This window comes from Plecotus auritus (assembly GCF_963455305.1).
Source record: "Plecotus auritus genome assembly, chromosome: 6".
In the NCBI taxonomy this organism is placed as follows: domain Eukaryota; kingdom Metazoa; phylum Chordata; class Mammalia; order Chiroptera; family Vespertilionidae; genus Plecotus; species Plecotus auritus.
In genome coordinates, this window is record NC_137773.1 from 96,851,704 (window position 1) to 96,869,297 (window position 17,594).

General features: G+C 53.2%; 1 protein-coding gene across 1 annotated transcript; it reads left to right on the forward strand.

The window, feature by feature from the left end:
• The first annotated feature begins 3,949 nt into the window (after positions 1-3,949).
• SLC5A5 (solute carrier family 5 member 5) lies at positions 3,950-17,142 on the forward strand. Its single transcript, XM_080674316.1, has 15 exons — positions 3,950-4,667; positions 5,422-5,487; positions 5,806-5,857; positions 6,051-6,118; positions 7,434-7,588; positions 8,011-8,151; positions 8,241-8,370; positions 9,216-9,304; positions 10,404-10,516; positions 10,585-10,655; positions 11,052-11,138; positions 11,224-11,417; positions 13,961-14,079; positions 14,702-14,817; positions 16,819-17,142. The coding sequence occupies exons 1-15, from the start codon at positions 4,311-4,313 to the stop codon at positions 16,987-16,989; spliced, it is 1,929 nt and encodes a 642-aa protein (XP_080530442.1). The 5' UTR covers positions 3,950-4,310; the 3' UTR covers positions 16,990-17,142.
• The last annotated feature ends 452 nt before the right edge of the window (positions 17,143-17,594 follow it).

Consider the following 17,594-nt stretch of genomic DNA (forward strand, 5'->3'; position numbering starts at 1 on the left):
GACATGCAGGAAGCAGCCAGTCGATTCTCATTGGTGTTTTTATCTCTGAATTCAAATACATATTTTGAAAGGATCCTGGTTTTCTCCAACTTTGCCAGCACTGGTGGGTTAGTAAACTGATGGCTGCAAAATTTTAGGATTGGCTTTCTATAAAGCAGGTATCTTCCCCTCACACAACACAAATTAAATTCATTTGTATGATCTTGGCTCATTGGGCTGCTAGTTATGGATCTGTATTACGGATTTTTTTGGGGGGGAGAAAAATCCATGTTGCCAACACGTTTGCCGTGTGGATTTCATTAACTTACTGTGGTTTCTAGCAAAAATTCCTATTTTCCCCAAATATTCCTCTCTCAGTAATAGGTTCTCCATATCTAGATGCCACCCAGAAAGTTTCCCAGCCTACCTTGCAGTTAGGAGTGGCCATGTGATAGTAGTGATGTGTGCCACTAACAGGAAGTACTCATACAGTTGGAATATTGCCACAATGCCCAATCCTCCAACAGCCATACTTGGACACAAGCCACACCAACAAGGTGGGAAGAGCTTGGGTAACTGATGCTCTGGCTGCTAGGTCGCTCCTGATGTGGCCTGGAGGTGGGCCCTGTTGGCCGTGCCTGGAGCAAGTCACTGCCTACTCTGAGCCCTAGGTCCTTTTATGTAAAGTGGGAATGGTGATCCTTCAGTTCTGGGGATGGGAGGCTTCAGATAAGCTAGAAGTTGAGCATCCAGGATGTACTGCCAGGAATGTGGAAGTTCATCCTACAAAGGCCCACTGGGCACCTCATCTCCACCTTGGGTTCCATTGAGGCCTCATCCATATTATGGCCTGGGAACCAGTTGGGAGGGCTTTGCCTCCACTAGCCAAGGTGTGGGGCCAATCCCATTATTGAGGGGCCTTGAACTGAGGATAGTAAGCCCAGCTCCCTATCTTCAACCTGCTCATCCACCCACCCTGCCATTTGCTCATCCTCTTACTACCGTGTAACCACCCACCTGCCAATTCCCCTCAAACCCTGCAAAGAACAGCTGGTGGGACACTGGCTGGAGATGAGGGCCACTGAACAAGGGTGCTGTGCCGGAACCACCCAGAGCAAAGGCCGGAATTAGGAGGAGGTGGGGCCCGTGAGGCAGGATGGTCCTTGGATTGCTGACACCACTGGTCTGCTCAGAGGACGACAGGAACCCAGTGCACCCTTCCCATGGCCTCAGGTGCTGAGGCATCCCAGGACCCATTCCTGGGCATGTCCAGGTGCCAGGTGTGACGCCTGGGCAAGGCTGGGAGCCCTGGAGGAAAGAGACAGAACCCCTCCTCCCTGACCCACCCTGCACCCAGCTCCTGAGTTAGGTACCATGGGTAGGTACCAAGACAAGAACAGCGGGGGCCCCAGGAGACCCAGAGACTTGAGAATCAGGATCATAAGGTTCTCAAGATTAGATCCTGAACTTCAACTGGATGCCCCTGGGCTCTGGCTGGATAGCTCAGCTGGTTAGAGCATCGTCCCAATAAGCCAAGGTTTCAAGTTCAATCCCCAGTCAGGGCACACAAGAATCAACCAATGAATGCATAGATAAGTGGAACAACAAATCTGATGTTTCTCCCTTCCTCTTTGTCTCTAAAACCAATAATAAAATAAAAAAAGAGACTAGATTCCTGGAATCTCAGTGACAGCACCAGGGGTAATAAAGGTTTGCTTTTACTGAGTGCAGGGTACAAGTTCAAGGACCCAGCAGATCATGCTGGAGCAAGTAGCTCACAACCTTTCACTCCTGACCCTTGCCATGTCTCCAGGGAGCCATGAGGGGAACAGGATGCCCAGGGCAGCAGATACCGTGACATCCCAATATTCCTGCCCCTTTTGCTTAGACTACAGCTGCTGGGTCTTCGGGAATGCCTTATATTCTGTGGCCCTGCCTGCCCCCTTTCCATTGAGGTGCTACTTCTCTCCACCCTGCTCCCTGTCCCCCTCCATGCTTCCTGCCCCAACTCCCCAGCAGGTACAGGAAGATGGCCCTGCCTACCCCTAGGGTTCCCAACTCTGAACCTCCTCCTCTGACGTCCTGGAATTCCGGAACATTGTGAATCCACCCATTTCTCCCATCTCATTAGGTCTATTATTAGGTTTGCCCCGCTAAGCCCCACTGATTAGATCCCTCATTTGCTCCAAACTCTCCAGTGGCTTCCCAGTGCCCTTGGAATAAAATCCACATCCCCAACCAAGGCTCAAGATCCCCTAGTGGCCCTCCCTGCCCAGCTCCTTTCCACCCCTGGCCCTTCCCCCAGCCTGGCTCATTCTCTGCCTGTAAGTCTCCACTCACCACCCAGAACGTGCCCCACCCACAGGCCCCACATATGGTTGCCCCCAGGCCATCATTCTTGTCATCCAATCGCTTCTGAGATGGGCATTCATCTGCTGGCTGGGTCAGTGTCCTGATCCTGTGTGCCCAGTGGGTCCACCTGGTCCCCAGCGCTTGGTGCAGGGCCTTGTGCACAGTAGGTGCTCCATGAACAGCCTTAGCCCAGGTGTCAGTCTGTGGTTGGGTCCCCAGCCCCCCTCCAGGGTAGGGTAGGGGAAGACTCATGCTGACACCAAATGGTACCCCCTCCAAGAACCTCCCTGGGGAGACAGGACAGGTTTGCATATGTTGTAATTTGTTTGCATGACTTTTCAGGAAGAGATCCCTGCCGGATTTCCCCTTTCCCAGCAGGTTTTCTAGGAAGATGTCACACCTGGGCCTGGAAAAATAATGGAGTGGAAGGAAGAGGAACTAGTGTCCTTCACATCCTCCCGGCGTAGGCGGAGGGGGCAAGCCAGCGAGCCACAGATGGCCGTGTGACAGTTGCGGTGTCGGAGCCCTAAGAGAGGGGCCTATACATCACATATATAATGAGAAGCGAGTCCCGGGGGACACTCGTGAAGCCTACCCCCCCCCCCCCCCGCACGTTGGACTCAGCTGGGGCGGCGCATGTAGGCCAGAGGGGGCCACCAGGGGGCGACAGAGGCCGGTGAGGACTGTGGGGTCCCTAGCATTCCACCCGCGGATTTTTAGGTCCCGCCCCCTTACGGAGGAAGGTACCCAGCTTTTCGGGGGCGAATCAGAGGTTGGAGCCACCTTTCTGGGTCCCCCAGCGAAGGGCCCCAAAATGACAGTGTCTGGGTACCTTGATGGCATGTCCTCATTTGTGTGATGGGCACATGCCTGACGCCACCTTCCCAGGTAGTCATGGGTCTACCACTTATTCAGGTTCATGGCCACTGACAGCCCCTCCGCACGACCTTTATTGTACAGTATGCCCGACACAGGCAGATGCTCTGTGCATGTTTGACAAGGAACCAACGAATAAATTAAGAAAGGAACGAAAAGGCTCTTAGTCTGTGCCAGGTTTGTGTCATGCGGGTACTCTGAGGCAGGGCCTCCTTTATCCCTACTTACAGATGGGGAAACAGGCCCAGAGAGGCGCACCTCTCCCAGTACATATGCACTAAGGACTTGGCCCCAATGTCTTCCATGCAGCTTAGCCCGAGGGTGGGGTTTGGTGGTGCGCTCCTGCTAGGCTCTAGGAGAGTCCAGTTGGAGAAGGGGTTCAGGCGAGTCCAGTTCTCCTTAGAGGACCCCGCAGCCTTGAAAGTGAACCCCAGTCCTGTGGGAGTGAGCTCCGGGTAGCTCAAAGGCACTCCAGCACGGCGGGGGTTGAATGCTGAGGCCACTGCTCCCAGCTGTGTGGCCTGGGGTGAGTGACAGCCATCTCTGAGCCTCAGTTTCCCACACCAGTCAACGGGAGACATGAAAGCCAGGGTGAAGTGCCACACGAAGCCTCCCCGCCCCAACCCCCAGCAGACACTCACGTGACCGACCCCGTCCAGGGAGGAAAGAGTGCGGGCAGGTCTGGGGGTGGAGTTTTGCTGACCTGGGAGCCCAATAAATTCGCAGCCCGCTGCCTGGGGCCGCCCCTTTAAGCCTTACCGAGACCTCCTGCTGTCAGCGCTGAGCGCGCGCCTCCCTGGAAGAGGGACTGAGCCTAGGCGGCAGACACGCGGCTTCACGGAGCAGGCAGCCCGACGGAGGGGGAGGCGAGGTGGACCGACAGACAGACAGACAGCGGAGGCAACCGCGTAGACGGAAAGGGGAGACAGGGAGGCAGTGGGCCACAGTGAAGGCCGCCAGGAACCGAAGGGAACAGGCGTGCGCCTCGGGGAGGAGGCGAGCATCCTCCCACCTCCGTTCGGTCCCTGCCTCCGCCGCCGCCTACCTCCCGGGCGGGCGCGCGGGGTGGGCGGGGTCGCGCTTGGTCCCTGCACCTGCACTTCATGGCCGCCGTCGGGGAGGGGACGCGGGCCACGTTTGGAGCCTGGGACTATGGGGTCTTCGCTCTCATGCTCCTCGTATCCATGGGCATCGGGCTGTGGGTGGGGCTGGCGCGGGGCGGACAGCGCAGCGCTGAGGACTTCTTCACGGGGGGCCGGCGCCTGACCGCCCTCCCCGTCGGCCTCTCGCTGGCCGCCAGCTTCATGTCGGCCGTGCAGGTGCTGGGCGTGCCCGCAGAGGCCTACCGCTATGGCCTCAAGTTCCTCTGGATGTGCCTGGGCCAGCTGCTCAACTCCCTACTGACCGCTGCCTTCTACCTGCCAGTCTTCTACCGCCTGGGCCTCACCAGCACATACCAGGTACTGGGCAGAGGCCGGGAGCCGGACCTGCCTGGCTGGGAACGCGGGAATGCAGTGGGGGGAGCCCTGGGGCTTTGGACTGCTGTGCAGGGGTACACAGAGGGGCTTCTTGGTGCTTTCGTGCCCGCCCCCACCCTGTAGGCATCCAGGTGGGCGGGGTTCTGGGAAGAAGCCCCAGGCAGTGAGGCCAGGGGCAGGAAGGAGGAAGAGGAGCCCGTGTCCTGGTTCTCTTCGGTGGAAGCCCGCAGGGGGTGGGGCCAGGTTTGCACTCACCTGTGGACAGGTACACACCTGCTCCCCACATGCCTCAGCATGTAGATGCCTGAGTGCTGTCAGATGGCAGGCTGGAAATTCCAAACCTGACTTCCCCTCTGTCTCCCACTTTGGGACAGGCCTCTGCTCAGATTTCCCATTTGTCCAACCCGGCTAATTACAGGACCTTCCTTAGGCAGTGGGCGAAGTGATTAAAATCAAGGCTAGTAACTGTTGGCCACGAGTGTGTGTGTGTGTGGGGGGGAGACGTGTACACACATGCCATGGGCACAGGCATGGAGACGGTGGGTGTGCACAGGTGTGTGAGGACTGGTGGGAATGTGTGCACTTGGTAGAGGTTCCCACGGGCAAGAGTGCAGAGAGCAAAGCTGTCCTCTGGAGAGAGGGCAGAAGCCAAGGGGCGGGTGAAGGAACCCAGAGGTCTCACGCCCCTAGGTAGGATCTGTCCAGGTGACCACGAGCCCTCGGCTCCTCCTTGCAGTACCTGGAGCTTCGTTTCAGCCGAGCTGTGAGGCTCTGTGGGACCCTGCAGTACCTGATGGCCACAGTGAGTGGCCTGGGCCCTGCCCTCTCCCGCAGGGTCCTGCCTTCGTCGGCCCCACCCACAACCCTCCCCCATCCTTCACCACCTATCTCTGTGGGTCCCGTCTCCACCCAGCAAGGCTCTGCCCGTTCTCTGCCCACTTCAGTCAGGTCTACCAGCCTCCCCCTTATGCCAGACCTGACCTGACCTGACCTACCCAGCCCCCACTTGCATGGCCCCGCCCACCTGCCTCCTCTCTACCCCAAACACTCTCCTTCTCCCATCTCTGGATTCATTCCCAGTCACCACAACCACTACCCTACCTCCCCCTCCCCCCTGCAGGTGCTATACACTGGCATCGTGATCTACGCCCCTGCACTCATCTTGAACCAAGGTTTGGCTCTGGGAGGTCAGGGGAGGGTGTCTGGGATGCGGCAAAGGCTTACAGGCTATACCAGAGGAGGCAGCAGGGGCTGTCCCAGGGCCACTTGGGAGGGAAGACTCCTGGAGAGAGGAGAGCCCAAGACACTGGAGTCCAAATTTGCACCCCACTTGGTGGCCTAATGGGGCGGGATTTCCTTGAACAGTGACCGGGCTGGACATCTGGGGGTCACTCCTGTCCACTGGAGTCATCTGCACCTTGTACACCACTGTGGTGAGTGACCCCCCCTCTCCCGGCCCCACTTGGGAGCTTCAGGCCCACGGGATAGGGGAGACCCTGGGCTGGCTGTCTATACGCCCTACTTTTCCTTCCTCCTGAGGAAGCCCAGTGTCAGCAGGGCCTGTTTCCTCATCTTTATAATGAAATAATATTTGAAAGGCTTATTGGTTAGGGTCCAGGGATAAGGTAGCTTCAGGCCTGGCTGGATCCAGGGGCTACAACAGTGTCCTCTGTGTACCTCTGCCATCTCTAGGGGTTCCATCAGCTCCATGCATCCATCCCTTTGGCAGAAAGTGAGTTCCTATTTCAGGATGGGCTGGCTAAAGTCCAGGAGGGCTCTGTTTGGCTGGCTTTGGTCTTGTGAGCAGAATGAACAGAAGTTTGGGGGGCTGGGATATTTTTTTTAATTGAAAATTTATTGAGGTGACATTGGTTAATAAAAGTATATAGGTTTCAGGTATACAATTCTATAATGCATCATCTGTATGTTGTATTGTGTGTTCACCACCCCAAGACGTCTCCTTCCATCACCACTTATCCCCCTGATGCCCTCTTCTACCTCCCCACACTCCCCTTCCTCTTCGGTAATCGCCATGTTGTTGTCTGTGTCCATGAGGCCTTTGGTTTTTTGGCTTAATCCCTTCACCTTTTGGGGTTCAGATATTCTAATTGGCTATTCTTGGAGCTGGGAGCAGGATTGGCCTCACCTGAACAGCCTATGAGGGAAAAAGGGGCTTCTCCAAAGGAAAATGCAGGGGCTGCCATGGGAATGTAAAAGCATGGAGGCTGGAAGGGTAAACACAGCAGGTAATAATAATGGTAATAATAATAATAGAATAATAATAGTAGCAGCCATCACTCACCCACTGAACACTTCTATGTGCCATTCCAAATATTTTTCTCATGTTAACTAATTTAATTCTTACATCACCATAAGGAGAGTACTGTTATTTGTTTTAATTGGTTCTAGAGAGAGGAAAGGGGAGGAGAGAGAGAACGCACCCCGACAGGAGATCCAACCCCTGCCCCAACTGGGAATCAAAGTCACCACCTTTCCTTGTATGGGACGACACTCCAACCTATTTAGCCACACTGGCCAGGGCAGGAGAGTACTGTTATTAACCCTACTTTATAGAAAGGAAACTGAGGCAGAAAGGGGCCTTGGTCCCAGCTACTGCTGGAGGCCAGGTCAGACTGGCCCCAGCCAGGTCTCCTATCTGCTCCCTCTTTGCCTCACTCTGTCCTGTCTTGCAGGCCCCAGACAGGTCTCTGTCTGACCCCCTCTCTCCCTCTCTGTCACATCCTGCAGGGCGGCATGAAGGCTGTGATCTGGACTGATGTGTTCCAGGTTGTGGTGATGCTGGCTGGCTTCTGGGTTGTCCTGGTTCGTGGGACCATGCTTGTGGGCGGGCCCAGGCAGGTGTTCAAGCTTGCCCAGAACCATTCCCGGATCAACCTGTTGGAGTGAGTGAAAATGTAAAGGGGGATAATGCAAAAAGATGTAGCAGGCATCCCTCTGCCCTGGGAGAAGCCAGCCAGTGCCTACTGCTCCAGGAAGACTACCCTGATTCCCTCCCCAGGCTCCCCAAAGATAGCACCCTGGCTCCCCTTCTCTGTACTCCCCTACCCCCACCTCTGGCCAGACTGGAAACTGAAGGCTTTCTGAGGTCCCAGCTGGGCAAAGAAAGAATGGTTTTGGAACACAAACACAGATGACTCAGTAAACAAATAAATGAATTTTCAATCAGGCAAACTCCTATTCACACTTCAAAACCCATCCCTAATGTCCCCTTAAGGCCCTTAAGGGAAATGGCCATCTGGGGCCCTTGGGAAAGTGAATTCAATGTGGTATCCCCACATGGATGGCTTGCCCTGCCCTCATCCAGCTTTGACCCAGACCCACGGAGTCGGTACACATTCTGGACTCTTACCGTGGGCGGCACGTTGGTGTGGCTCTCAATGTATGGCGTGAACCAAGCACAGGTGCAGCGCTATGTGGGTTGCCGCACAGAGAAGCAGGCCAAGCTGTAAGTGTTTGAGGGGGGGCAGGATGGGGATCTCTAGGATGCATCGCCCCCTCCCCCACATCCCCAGCCTGAGGCACACCTCCCCACAGGGCCCTGCTCATCAACCAGTTGGGCCTGTTCCTGATTGTGTCCAGTGCTGCTGCTTGTGGCATCGTCATGTTCACACTATATATGGACTGCGACCCGCTCCTCACAGGGCGTATTTCTGCCCCGGACCAGGTGAGTGTGTTCCAGGCTCCTAGGCCACTCCTGACTCTACCCCCACTCTGAATCTCTATATGGATGAATCTCTGGAAGTGATGGTAGAAGAGCTTTCCTAGCAGCCTGTGCAAAGGTGCAGAAGCAGGAGAGAGCTTGGCTCAGAGGAGGATCTGGGAGGCAATGAGGAGCCATGGTAGATCTGAGCAGGAGAGGGGCACATGCAGATCTAGAGTCAGACTCCCTGAGGGGTATCAAGGAGAAGATGGGACTGTGGTCCAACACACAGTGATGGTGTTGATATTAATAATAATGACCAGCTCCCGTATCCCAAGCACCGACCCTATGCCTCATGCGTTTCCCTCTCTTCACAAGCAGTTAGTGTCCCATCAAATCCTTCAATATGTGATAAGGCCAAGGATGTCATGGTGCCCACTTACAGATGAGCAAACTGAGGCTGGAGGGGGTAGGAGGCAACTGTCTAAGGTTCACAGGCAAGTCAAGGGCAGCTCTAGCCATAGGGTACAGAGTGGACAGAGGCTGCAAGGCTCTTACATCTGCCATTCTCTGGGGTCAGAATCCTGACTGCCTGACTGCAACCTCAGGCAGGGCTTCCCCTTTCAGCCCCACTGTCCTTGTCAATAAAGTGATGACACGGGGCCCTGCCTCACTGGCATCCTAGGGCTCTGTGCGTGGCAGGGCTCAGTGGCAATCACGGGTGCATGCAGCCCATCAACAAATACACACTAAGTGCCCACTGTGAGCCCGGTCTGCACTGGGCTCTGGGGCCATGCAGGGTGAGGACAGACAGAAGTTCCAGCCTCTGGGTGCTCCTGTCCTGAAGGCTGACCCCCACCTCTCCCCAGTACATGCCCCTGCTCGTGCTGGACATCTTCAAGGACATGCCTGGAGTCCCTGGCCTCTTTCTGGCCTGTGCCTACAGTGGCACCCTCAGGTGAGTGGCCCTGCTTGCTCGCCCCACCATGTCCCAGCCTCTCAGAGCCTTGTCCCTACCAGCCGCCCCCCTTTGGGATAGAATGCTCTGGACCGTGTCTGCCATTTACAGTTCCTGCTTGGTTCCCAGCAGGCAGCTCAGGTGGGTCTGGCAGAGGGCACACCCTGGGCACAAGGACCCCAACTGTGGGGTCTTCACCTCAGTACCTGGCAGCCACATCTGGCTCCCCTTTCTTCCTTCTCTCCATCCTTCTTCCCCAAACAAATGTTTATTGAGAACTACTATGTTGTAAAGCTGCTGTTTTATTTTATTTTTTTAATATATTTTATTGATTTTTTACAGAGAGGAAGGGAGAGGGATAGAGAGTTAGAAACATTGATGAGAGAGAGAAACATCAATCAGCTGCCTCCTGCACAACCCAGTAGGGTGTGCCCTCTGCCAGACCCACCTGAGCTGCCTGCTGGGAACCAAGCAGGAACTGTAAATGGCAGACACGGTCCAGAGCATTCTATCCCAAAGGGGGGCGGCTGGTAGGGACAAGGCTCTGATGTGCCCGCAACCAAGGTACATGCCCTTGCCTGGAATCGAACCTGGGACCCTTCAGTCCTCAGGCCGATGCTCTATCCACTGAGCCAAACCAGTTTAGGCTAAAGCTGCTGTTTTAAATCCTGGGGGGCACAGCCGTGACCAAGTAGTCCCCCTCTCCTGCCCTCAGGGGACTCACATTCTGGTGGTTTTAAGTCTTGCATGACTTCTGGCCACAGGGTGACCAGAGTCCCAGGTGGCAGTTCTCTGCACCCCATTATTACTCTGTAACAAGAACTTGTGTCATCCGTGTCCCTGGTTACGGGTATCCCTGCTCCTGTGTGTGTGTGTTGTGGGGGGGATCTCAAGTCTGTGGAGTGGGGGTAAGGTAGGCATCTCCTCCACTCTTAGGGGAGTCTATCACCCATGCCTCTGCCCATGGCTAGGTGGGGTCCTGGCAGGTCAGATGGTGTGGCCAGCAGGGGGCCTCCCCAGCAGGTGGGCCCCAGAGATGGTGTGGCCAGCCTCTGCATATGGCCTGACCACACACTCTCCCTCCCCGTCCTGCCCCCAGCACCGCATCCACCAGCATCAATGCCATGGCTGCGGTCACTGTGGAGGACCTCATCAAACCGCGGCTGCCCGGCCTGGCACCCCGCAGGCTCGTCATCGTCTCCAAGGGGCTCTGTGAGTTGGGGGATCTGGGTGGGGGGGCAGGGAGCCTCTCCTCACTGACGGTGCACCCCTCGCTGCAGCGCTCATTTACGGCTCGGCCTGTATCTCCGTGGCGGCTCTGTCTTCACTGCTGGGGGGCGGGGTCCTCCAGGTGAGCCCTCGCCCCAAGAGGTCCGGCACCTTCTGCCTTGCACTGAGGTTAGGGAGGGTCACACCCTCTCTGCCACCAGCGGACGGATACTGCCTGCAGCCACCTGGGAGGAGGTGGGGGGAGGGGGAGGGGGAGGGGGAGGCGGTGGCCTGCGGGCAGGAAGAGACTGGATGTGGGATCGATCGCATCCGCATCCTTTAGGGGAGAGAATGGGCATCTTTGCCTCCAACCCAGGGGAGACAGAAACAGGGCTTTCCCTCCCCTATGGAAACTGAGGCACAGAGGAATCTCAGGCCCGCAGTGGGATTCCTCAGGTCTTGCTTTCCCAGCGGGTAAACTGAGGCTGGAGAGGTGGGTGGCTCTGCCCTCAGTCACGCCCCCCCAACCGCTCCGCAGGGCTCCTTCACTGTCATGGGCGTCCTCAGCGGCCCCCTCCTCGGAGCCTTCACCCTGGGGATCTTCCTCCCCGCCTGCAACACGCCGGTGAGTGGGGCTGGCACGGGGGCTGGGGGCGTGGCCAAGGGCGTGGCCAGCCGCTCCCGGAGGCTGACTCGGGCTCCGCTCCCAGGGCGTCCTCTCCGGGCTGTTGGCGGGCTTGATCGTCTCACTGTGGGTGGCCGTGGGCGCCACTCTGTACCCGCCCACAGCGAAGACGATGGGGGTCCTGCCGTCCTCCGCTGCGGGCTGTACGGGGCCCTCAGCCAACGCCTCTGGCCTCCTGGGCCCGCTCCTCATCGCCAACGCCTCCAGTGGGGCCACCAGGTGAGCGGGGGAGGCTTGGTGTGAGAGAATGTGGTCAGGAAGGGACCTTAAACTGAGTCCCAAATAAGAAGGAGGAGCGGGCTTGGTAAGAGGTGAGGAAAGGGCGTTCCCAGCTGAGGGATCGAGGGATACCAGGTTCAAATCAGTGCACTGGCTATGGTGAGGCTGGAGTGGATTTAAAGGGAGAAGAAAGAATAAGAGACAAGGTCCAGCTAGAGGAATTTGGTCTGATTTTTTTTTTTTTTAATCAACAAGTGTCTTCCATATTTACTTTTATTTTTTAAATATATATATTTTTATTGAATTCAGAGAGGGAGAGATAGAAACATCAATGATGAGAGAGAATCATTGGTCGGCTGCCTCCTGCACAGCCCCTACTGAGGATCGAGCCCATAACCTGGTCGTGTGCCCTCGAATGGACTCAAACCTGAGACCCTTCAGTACACAGGCTGATGCTCTATCCACTGAGCCAAACCAGCTAGGCCTTTGGTGGTCTGATTTTTTTCATTGTGACATAATTTACAGACCATAAAATTAATCATTTAAGCCCAGCAGATATGGCTCTATGGTTGAGAGTCAACTTATGAATCAACCAGGAGGTCACAATTGGATTCTTGGCTTCCCAGTCAGGGCACATGCCCAGGTTGCGGCCTCAATCCCCAGTAGGGGGCGTGCAGGAGGCAGCCAATGGATGATTCTCTCTCATCATTGATGTTTCTCCCTCCCTCCCCCTTCCTCTCTGAAATCAATAAAATATATATATATATATATATATATATATATATATATATATTAAAAATAAGTCATTTAAGAGTGGGTTTTATTATATTTGCATGGTTATACAATCACCACCACTAACTCAAGAAATTTTTCATAATTTCAAAAAGAAGCCGTGTGCCAATTAGCAGTCACTTCCTATTCCCCAGCCCCTGGCAACCACTAATGCACTTTCTCTCACTATGTATTTGCCTGTTCTGGACATTTCATATAAATAGATTCATACAATGTGTGGCCTTCTCTGTTTGACCTCTCTCCCTCAGCATGATATTTTCCAGGTTCATCCATGTTGTAGTGCTTCATTCCTCTTTATGGCTGAGTAACACTTCCTTGTGTGGATCGACCGAATTTTGTTTGTTCATTCATCAATTGATGGATATTTTGGTTGTTTCTACTTTTTGGTGAATGTGACCAGTGCTGCTATGAACATTCATGTACAAGTTTTGGTGTGGACATACGTTTCATTTCTCTTGGTCTATACCTAGGTGTGGAATTGCTGGATCATCGGTGATTCTATGTTTAGCTTTTTGAGGAACCACCAGACTGTCTTCTGCAGCAGCTGCACCATTTCACATTCCCACAAGCAATGTCTGAGTGTTCCAATTTCTCCACCAACACTCATCATTTTCCTTTTAAAAATTCTAGCCATCCTGTGGGTGTGAGGTGGTATCTCATTGTAGTTTGGATTTGCATTTCTCTAATGACAAATGATGTTGAATATCTTTTCATGTGCTTGTTGGCCATAAGTATATCTTCTTTGGAGAAATGTCTATTTAAATTCTTTATTCATTTTCAAATTGGGTCTTTTAATTGTTGAGTTGTAATTTATATATTCTTTTTTTAAATATATTTTTATTGATTTCAGAAAGGGAGGGAGAGGGAGAGGGAGAAACATTAATGATGAGAGAGAATCATTGATCAGCTGCCTCCTGCACACGCCCTACCAGGGACTGAACCTGCAACCCAGGCATGTGCCCCAGCCAGGAATCGAACCATGACCTCCTGGTTCAGAAGTCAACCCTCAACCACGGAGCCACACTGGTTGGGCATATATATTCTTTATATCTTTATATATTCTGGGTACTAGATTTTTATCAAATGTGTGATTTGCAAATATCTCCTCCCATTCTGTGGGTTGTCCTTGTGTGTGTGTGTGTGTGTGTGTGTGTGTGTGTGTGTTCTAATTGAATTTATTGGGGTGACATTGGTTAATAAAACCATACAAGTCTCAAGAATACAACTCAATAACACATCATCTGCATACTGCATCATGCACTCACCCCCCAAAGTAAAGTCTCCTTCCATCCCCAGTCTGTGGGTTGTCTTTTCTTCTCTTGACAGTGTTCTTTGATGCACAAGAATTTTTCATTTTTATGAAGTCCAATTTATCTATGTTTTCTTTGGTTGCTTGTGTTTTTGGTGTTATATCCAAGTAATGATTGCCAAACCCAAAGTCATAAAGATTCACGCCTATGTTTTCTTCTAAGAGTTTAATGTGGTTTTATTCTGAGGACAGTAGTGAGCCACAGAGGGTAATGAGCAGAGGCAGGAGGTTATCTGAGTTACATTTTGGTAACACTCCCTCTGGCTGTGTGAGGAAAAAGCCTGGAGGTGAGGGCAGGACAGTGGGAGAGAGGTATTTGGCTACTGCACACATCTGGGTGGCCAATAATGGAGGACTGGGCTAGGCTGTGGCAGTGAAGATGAAAGGAAGGGAATGGATTGAGATTGGCTTCTAGACTCAGGCTCGTCTCTCCCACCCCCAGAATGGACCCTGGTCGACCCACCTTGGCCGATAGCTTCTACGCCATTTCCTATCTGTATTATGGTGCCCTAGGCACACTGAGCACCGTGCTATGTGGAGCCCTCATCAGCTACCTGACGGGTAAGCAGGGCTTATGGCTTCCTCAGAGGTCACCCTGTCCATCCCTCTGCCTCCAGGACCCACTGGGCAGGAAGAAGAGTAAGGAAGCCCCCATTGGCCAAGCAGCCACTATATACTGGACACATATGCGCCCTTTATGCTGTGTCATCTTCAGGACCACCCTGCACCTTGCAGGGCTTGCCTATTTTGCAAAGGCAGAAACTGAGACACCCCGCACACCCCCAAAGATTAAGTCCTTGCTAGAGAATGTGGGGTAAGGCCGCGAGATGCTGTCCGTGGTGCTGAAACACCTTCTCATCCGGACCTTGGCCGCTACGCTTTCCACAGGAAAGCGTAGTAACAGTACCCGTTCCAGCTTTCTGAGTGTAGACTTTACATTTACCAGGCGTTTATTGAGTCTGTCTCTGTGCTGTGAACAGAACCACACACTGGCCCCTCCTGGCCATCCACTGATGTAGAGATGAGAAAACTGAAGCCTGGTGAGGGGCAGAGGCTTGCCAGGGTCGCCCAGTGGGTCACTATCAGATCTTGGATTGGAGTTCATCTGAGCTCTCCCTTCCCTTCCCAGTTTCCAGTTTTGGCCACCCCTCACTTAATGACCCCAATTCTCTCTGATCCCCAGGCCCAACCAAGCGCAGTGCCCTGGATCCTGGTTTGCTGTGGTGGGACCTCACATTGCAGATAGCATCAGTGGCTCCCAAGGAAGAAGTGGCTACCCAGGATGACAGCTTGGTGAAGGTCAGTCTCAGGGCGGGGTTCCCACGGTGGGGAAGGGACAGTAAAGTAGCTGTGAAGTAGCTTGGCGTGCTCTGGGCATGGCCATAACTCAAGGGAATGACATGATGACCAGTCACTGTCTTTCTCAACTTCTTGTTACCACCAGTGGAGACACTCAGTTGGGAGGTGATGTATCTTCAACACTTTTTATTATCCCCTTTAACAAAGACTAAGCAGAAGTTCATACCTTTCATTTAAAAACAACAACACAGTGCATCTGTTTTTACACTTACTTTCAATCTATGGCAGGTGAAACTGGTTTGCCTTTAGGGTATTGATATAAAGTCTCTCCTAAAAATGAAATTACTTAATTCAAAAGTGACTCAGCCCTGGCCGGTTTGGCTCAGCGGTTATAGCGTCGGCCTGCAGTCAGAAAAGTCTCAGGTTCGATTCCCCATCAAGAGCACATACCTCGTACCTCGGTTGCAGGCTCAATCCCAAGCCTTGGTTAGGATGTGTGTGAGAGACAACCAATCGATGTGTCTCTTCTTCATGGGTTTTTTTTTTCTCTCTCTCCCTCCTCCTGCCCTTCTCTCTAAAAAGAGGGGGGGGGGAAATATCATCGAATGAGGCTTAACAAAAAATAAAAACAGCCCAGCCGGCATCGCTCAGTGGTTGAGCAGCGACCTATGAACCAGGAGGTCATGGTTCGATTCCCAATCAGGGCATGTGCCTGGGTTGTGGGCTCTATCCCCAGTGTGGGGCATGCAGGAGGTAGCCGATCAATGATTCTCACTCATTTTGGAGGTTCTCGCTCAAAGAGCTGATGCGCAAATTTACATACAAGACAAGAAAAATTAATTTTGAAATTATGGGGGGAGGCCAGGGAAAAGCTTTAACTGTAGTAGTCAAGTTCCACTGAGTCTCCTTTCCCAGCTGCTTTTATTTCAGTCTCTCTCTCCCTCTCCCTTCCTCTCTGAAATCAATAAAAATATATTTAAAAAACAAATAAACAAAAAAGTGAGTCAAGCCATGACTGGTTTGGCTCAGTGGATAGAGCGTTGGCCTGCGGACTGAAGGGTCCTGGGTTCGATTCCGGTCAAGGGCATGTACCTGGGTTGCAGGCACATCCCCAGTGGGAGGTGTGCAGGAGGCAGCTGATCGATGTTTCTCTCTCCTCGATGTTTCTAACTATCTATCCTCTCCCTTTCCTCTCTGTAAGAAGTCAATAAAATATATTTTTTTTAAAAAGTGAGTCAACATGGAGATCATCTTACCTAAGGAAATGTGATGGGCTAGACAGACTTTGCTCAAAGCCTCGTGGTTGTTATGTGAATGCCTTGAGTTTGGGAAACACTGTCCCTGAGGGGTCTGATTCACTGCCCTGCTTTGGATTCCCTGTTCCATTTCCTCATTTATTAAGCACTCACTGTGTACCAAGCCCACTGTCTAGCAGGAGCAGATAAAAACTAAACTGAGAAAAGAGTAGGATCTTGGGCAGGGTTGACTGTTAGGAAGACAACAAAACAGGCTACTGTGAGGGGGTGGCCTTCTGAAGAGGGGACATTGATAGAGCCCAGAATGAGGAGAAAATAAGTCAGCGGTGGAAGGGCAGTCTCCATGGAGGGCACAGCAAGTGTGAAGGCCCTGAGGCTGGAATAGGTTTGACAAGAGTGGGGTTGGGGAGGCATCTATTTGGCTGAAATGTTTTAAAGCTCCCTCCAGCTGCTGTGGGGAAATATTTATTTTCTTGAAGGGTAACAGGCAGAGAGTCAGAGAGAGAATGGAGGCAGGCAGGCATGCAACCATTGATGGCCTGGACTGTAGATGACATGGGCATGGGGAAGAGAAGTGGATGGAGACTTTGGAGACCAAGGGAACTGGCTGAGGCTCTGGGCAAGAGGACATTGTGCGACCCTGCCCAGGATCCATCCTCCCAGGCCCTCAGTGTCCCCATCTGGGAGATGAGCTAACACAGAAAAAGGAGGTGCTGAAGGGGTCTTTCTTTTCTCCTCTCCACAGGGGGCCGAGGAACTGCCTCCCAGGGCCAACAGGCCTCCTGGCTTCCTGCCCACAAACGAAGACCAGCTGCTCTTCCTGGGGCAGAAGGAGGTGAATGGAGCTAGCTCTGGCTCTTGGAACCCTGGCAGAGGACGTGAGGGTGGTCGTGACCTGCGGGAGACAGACCTCTGAACCAACCCAGGACTGGCCGCCTGGAATGGAAACTCATGGGGAAGCCCCACCTCCAGTCAGCAGTTAGTTAGTCTTAGATGCTGTACCCCTGCAAGCACCCCCAAAATGAGGCTGGAATTTTCCATACCTACAATAAAAAGATGTTGGAATCCCCTCTGGAGAACATGGGAAACTTCCAGGTCCAACCTTAGGGTCTAAGAAAGACTCCAGCTCTTTCTGCGAGGTGTCTGAACCTTAGCAAGGATTTTGGAGGTTCTCGCACCCCGCTCCCCGCCCCCGTACCTCATTTCACAGGCAGGGAAACTGAGAACTGGAGAGGGGCAGGGATGTGGCCAAAGCCACAGAACAAACCAGAGATACATTGAGAGGTGGACACCAGCTTTTCCTCCTTCACCTCTTCCTTGTTTTCCTCCTTTGAAGGGTCAGATGGTACATGGCCTCTTACCTGGGGAGCAGAATGGGAGGAGGAAGGAGGATAATGTTTCAGCTTTCCTTCTGTGTCTGGACACTTTCCCCATCTCATTCATTAAGAACTGTGAACCCACTTTGCAGAGGACGAAACTGAAGCTCAATAAGTTTGCCTGAGATCCCCTAGCAAGTCCAGT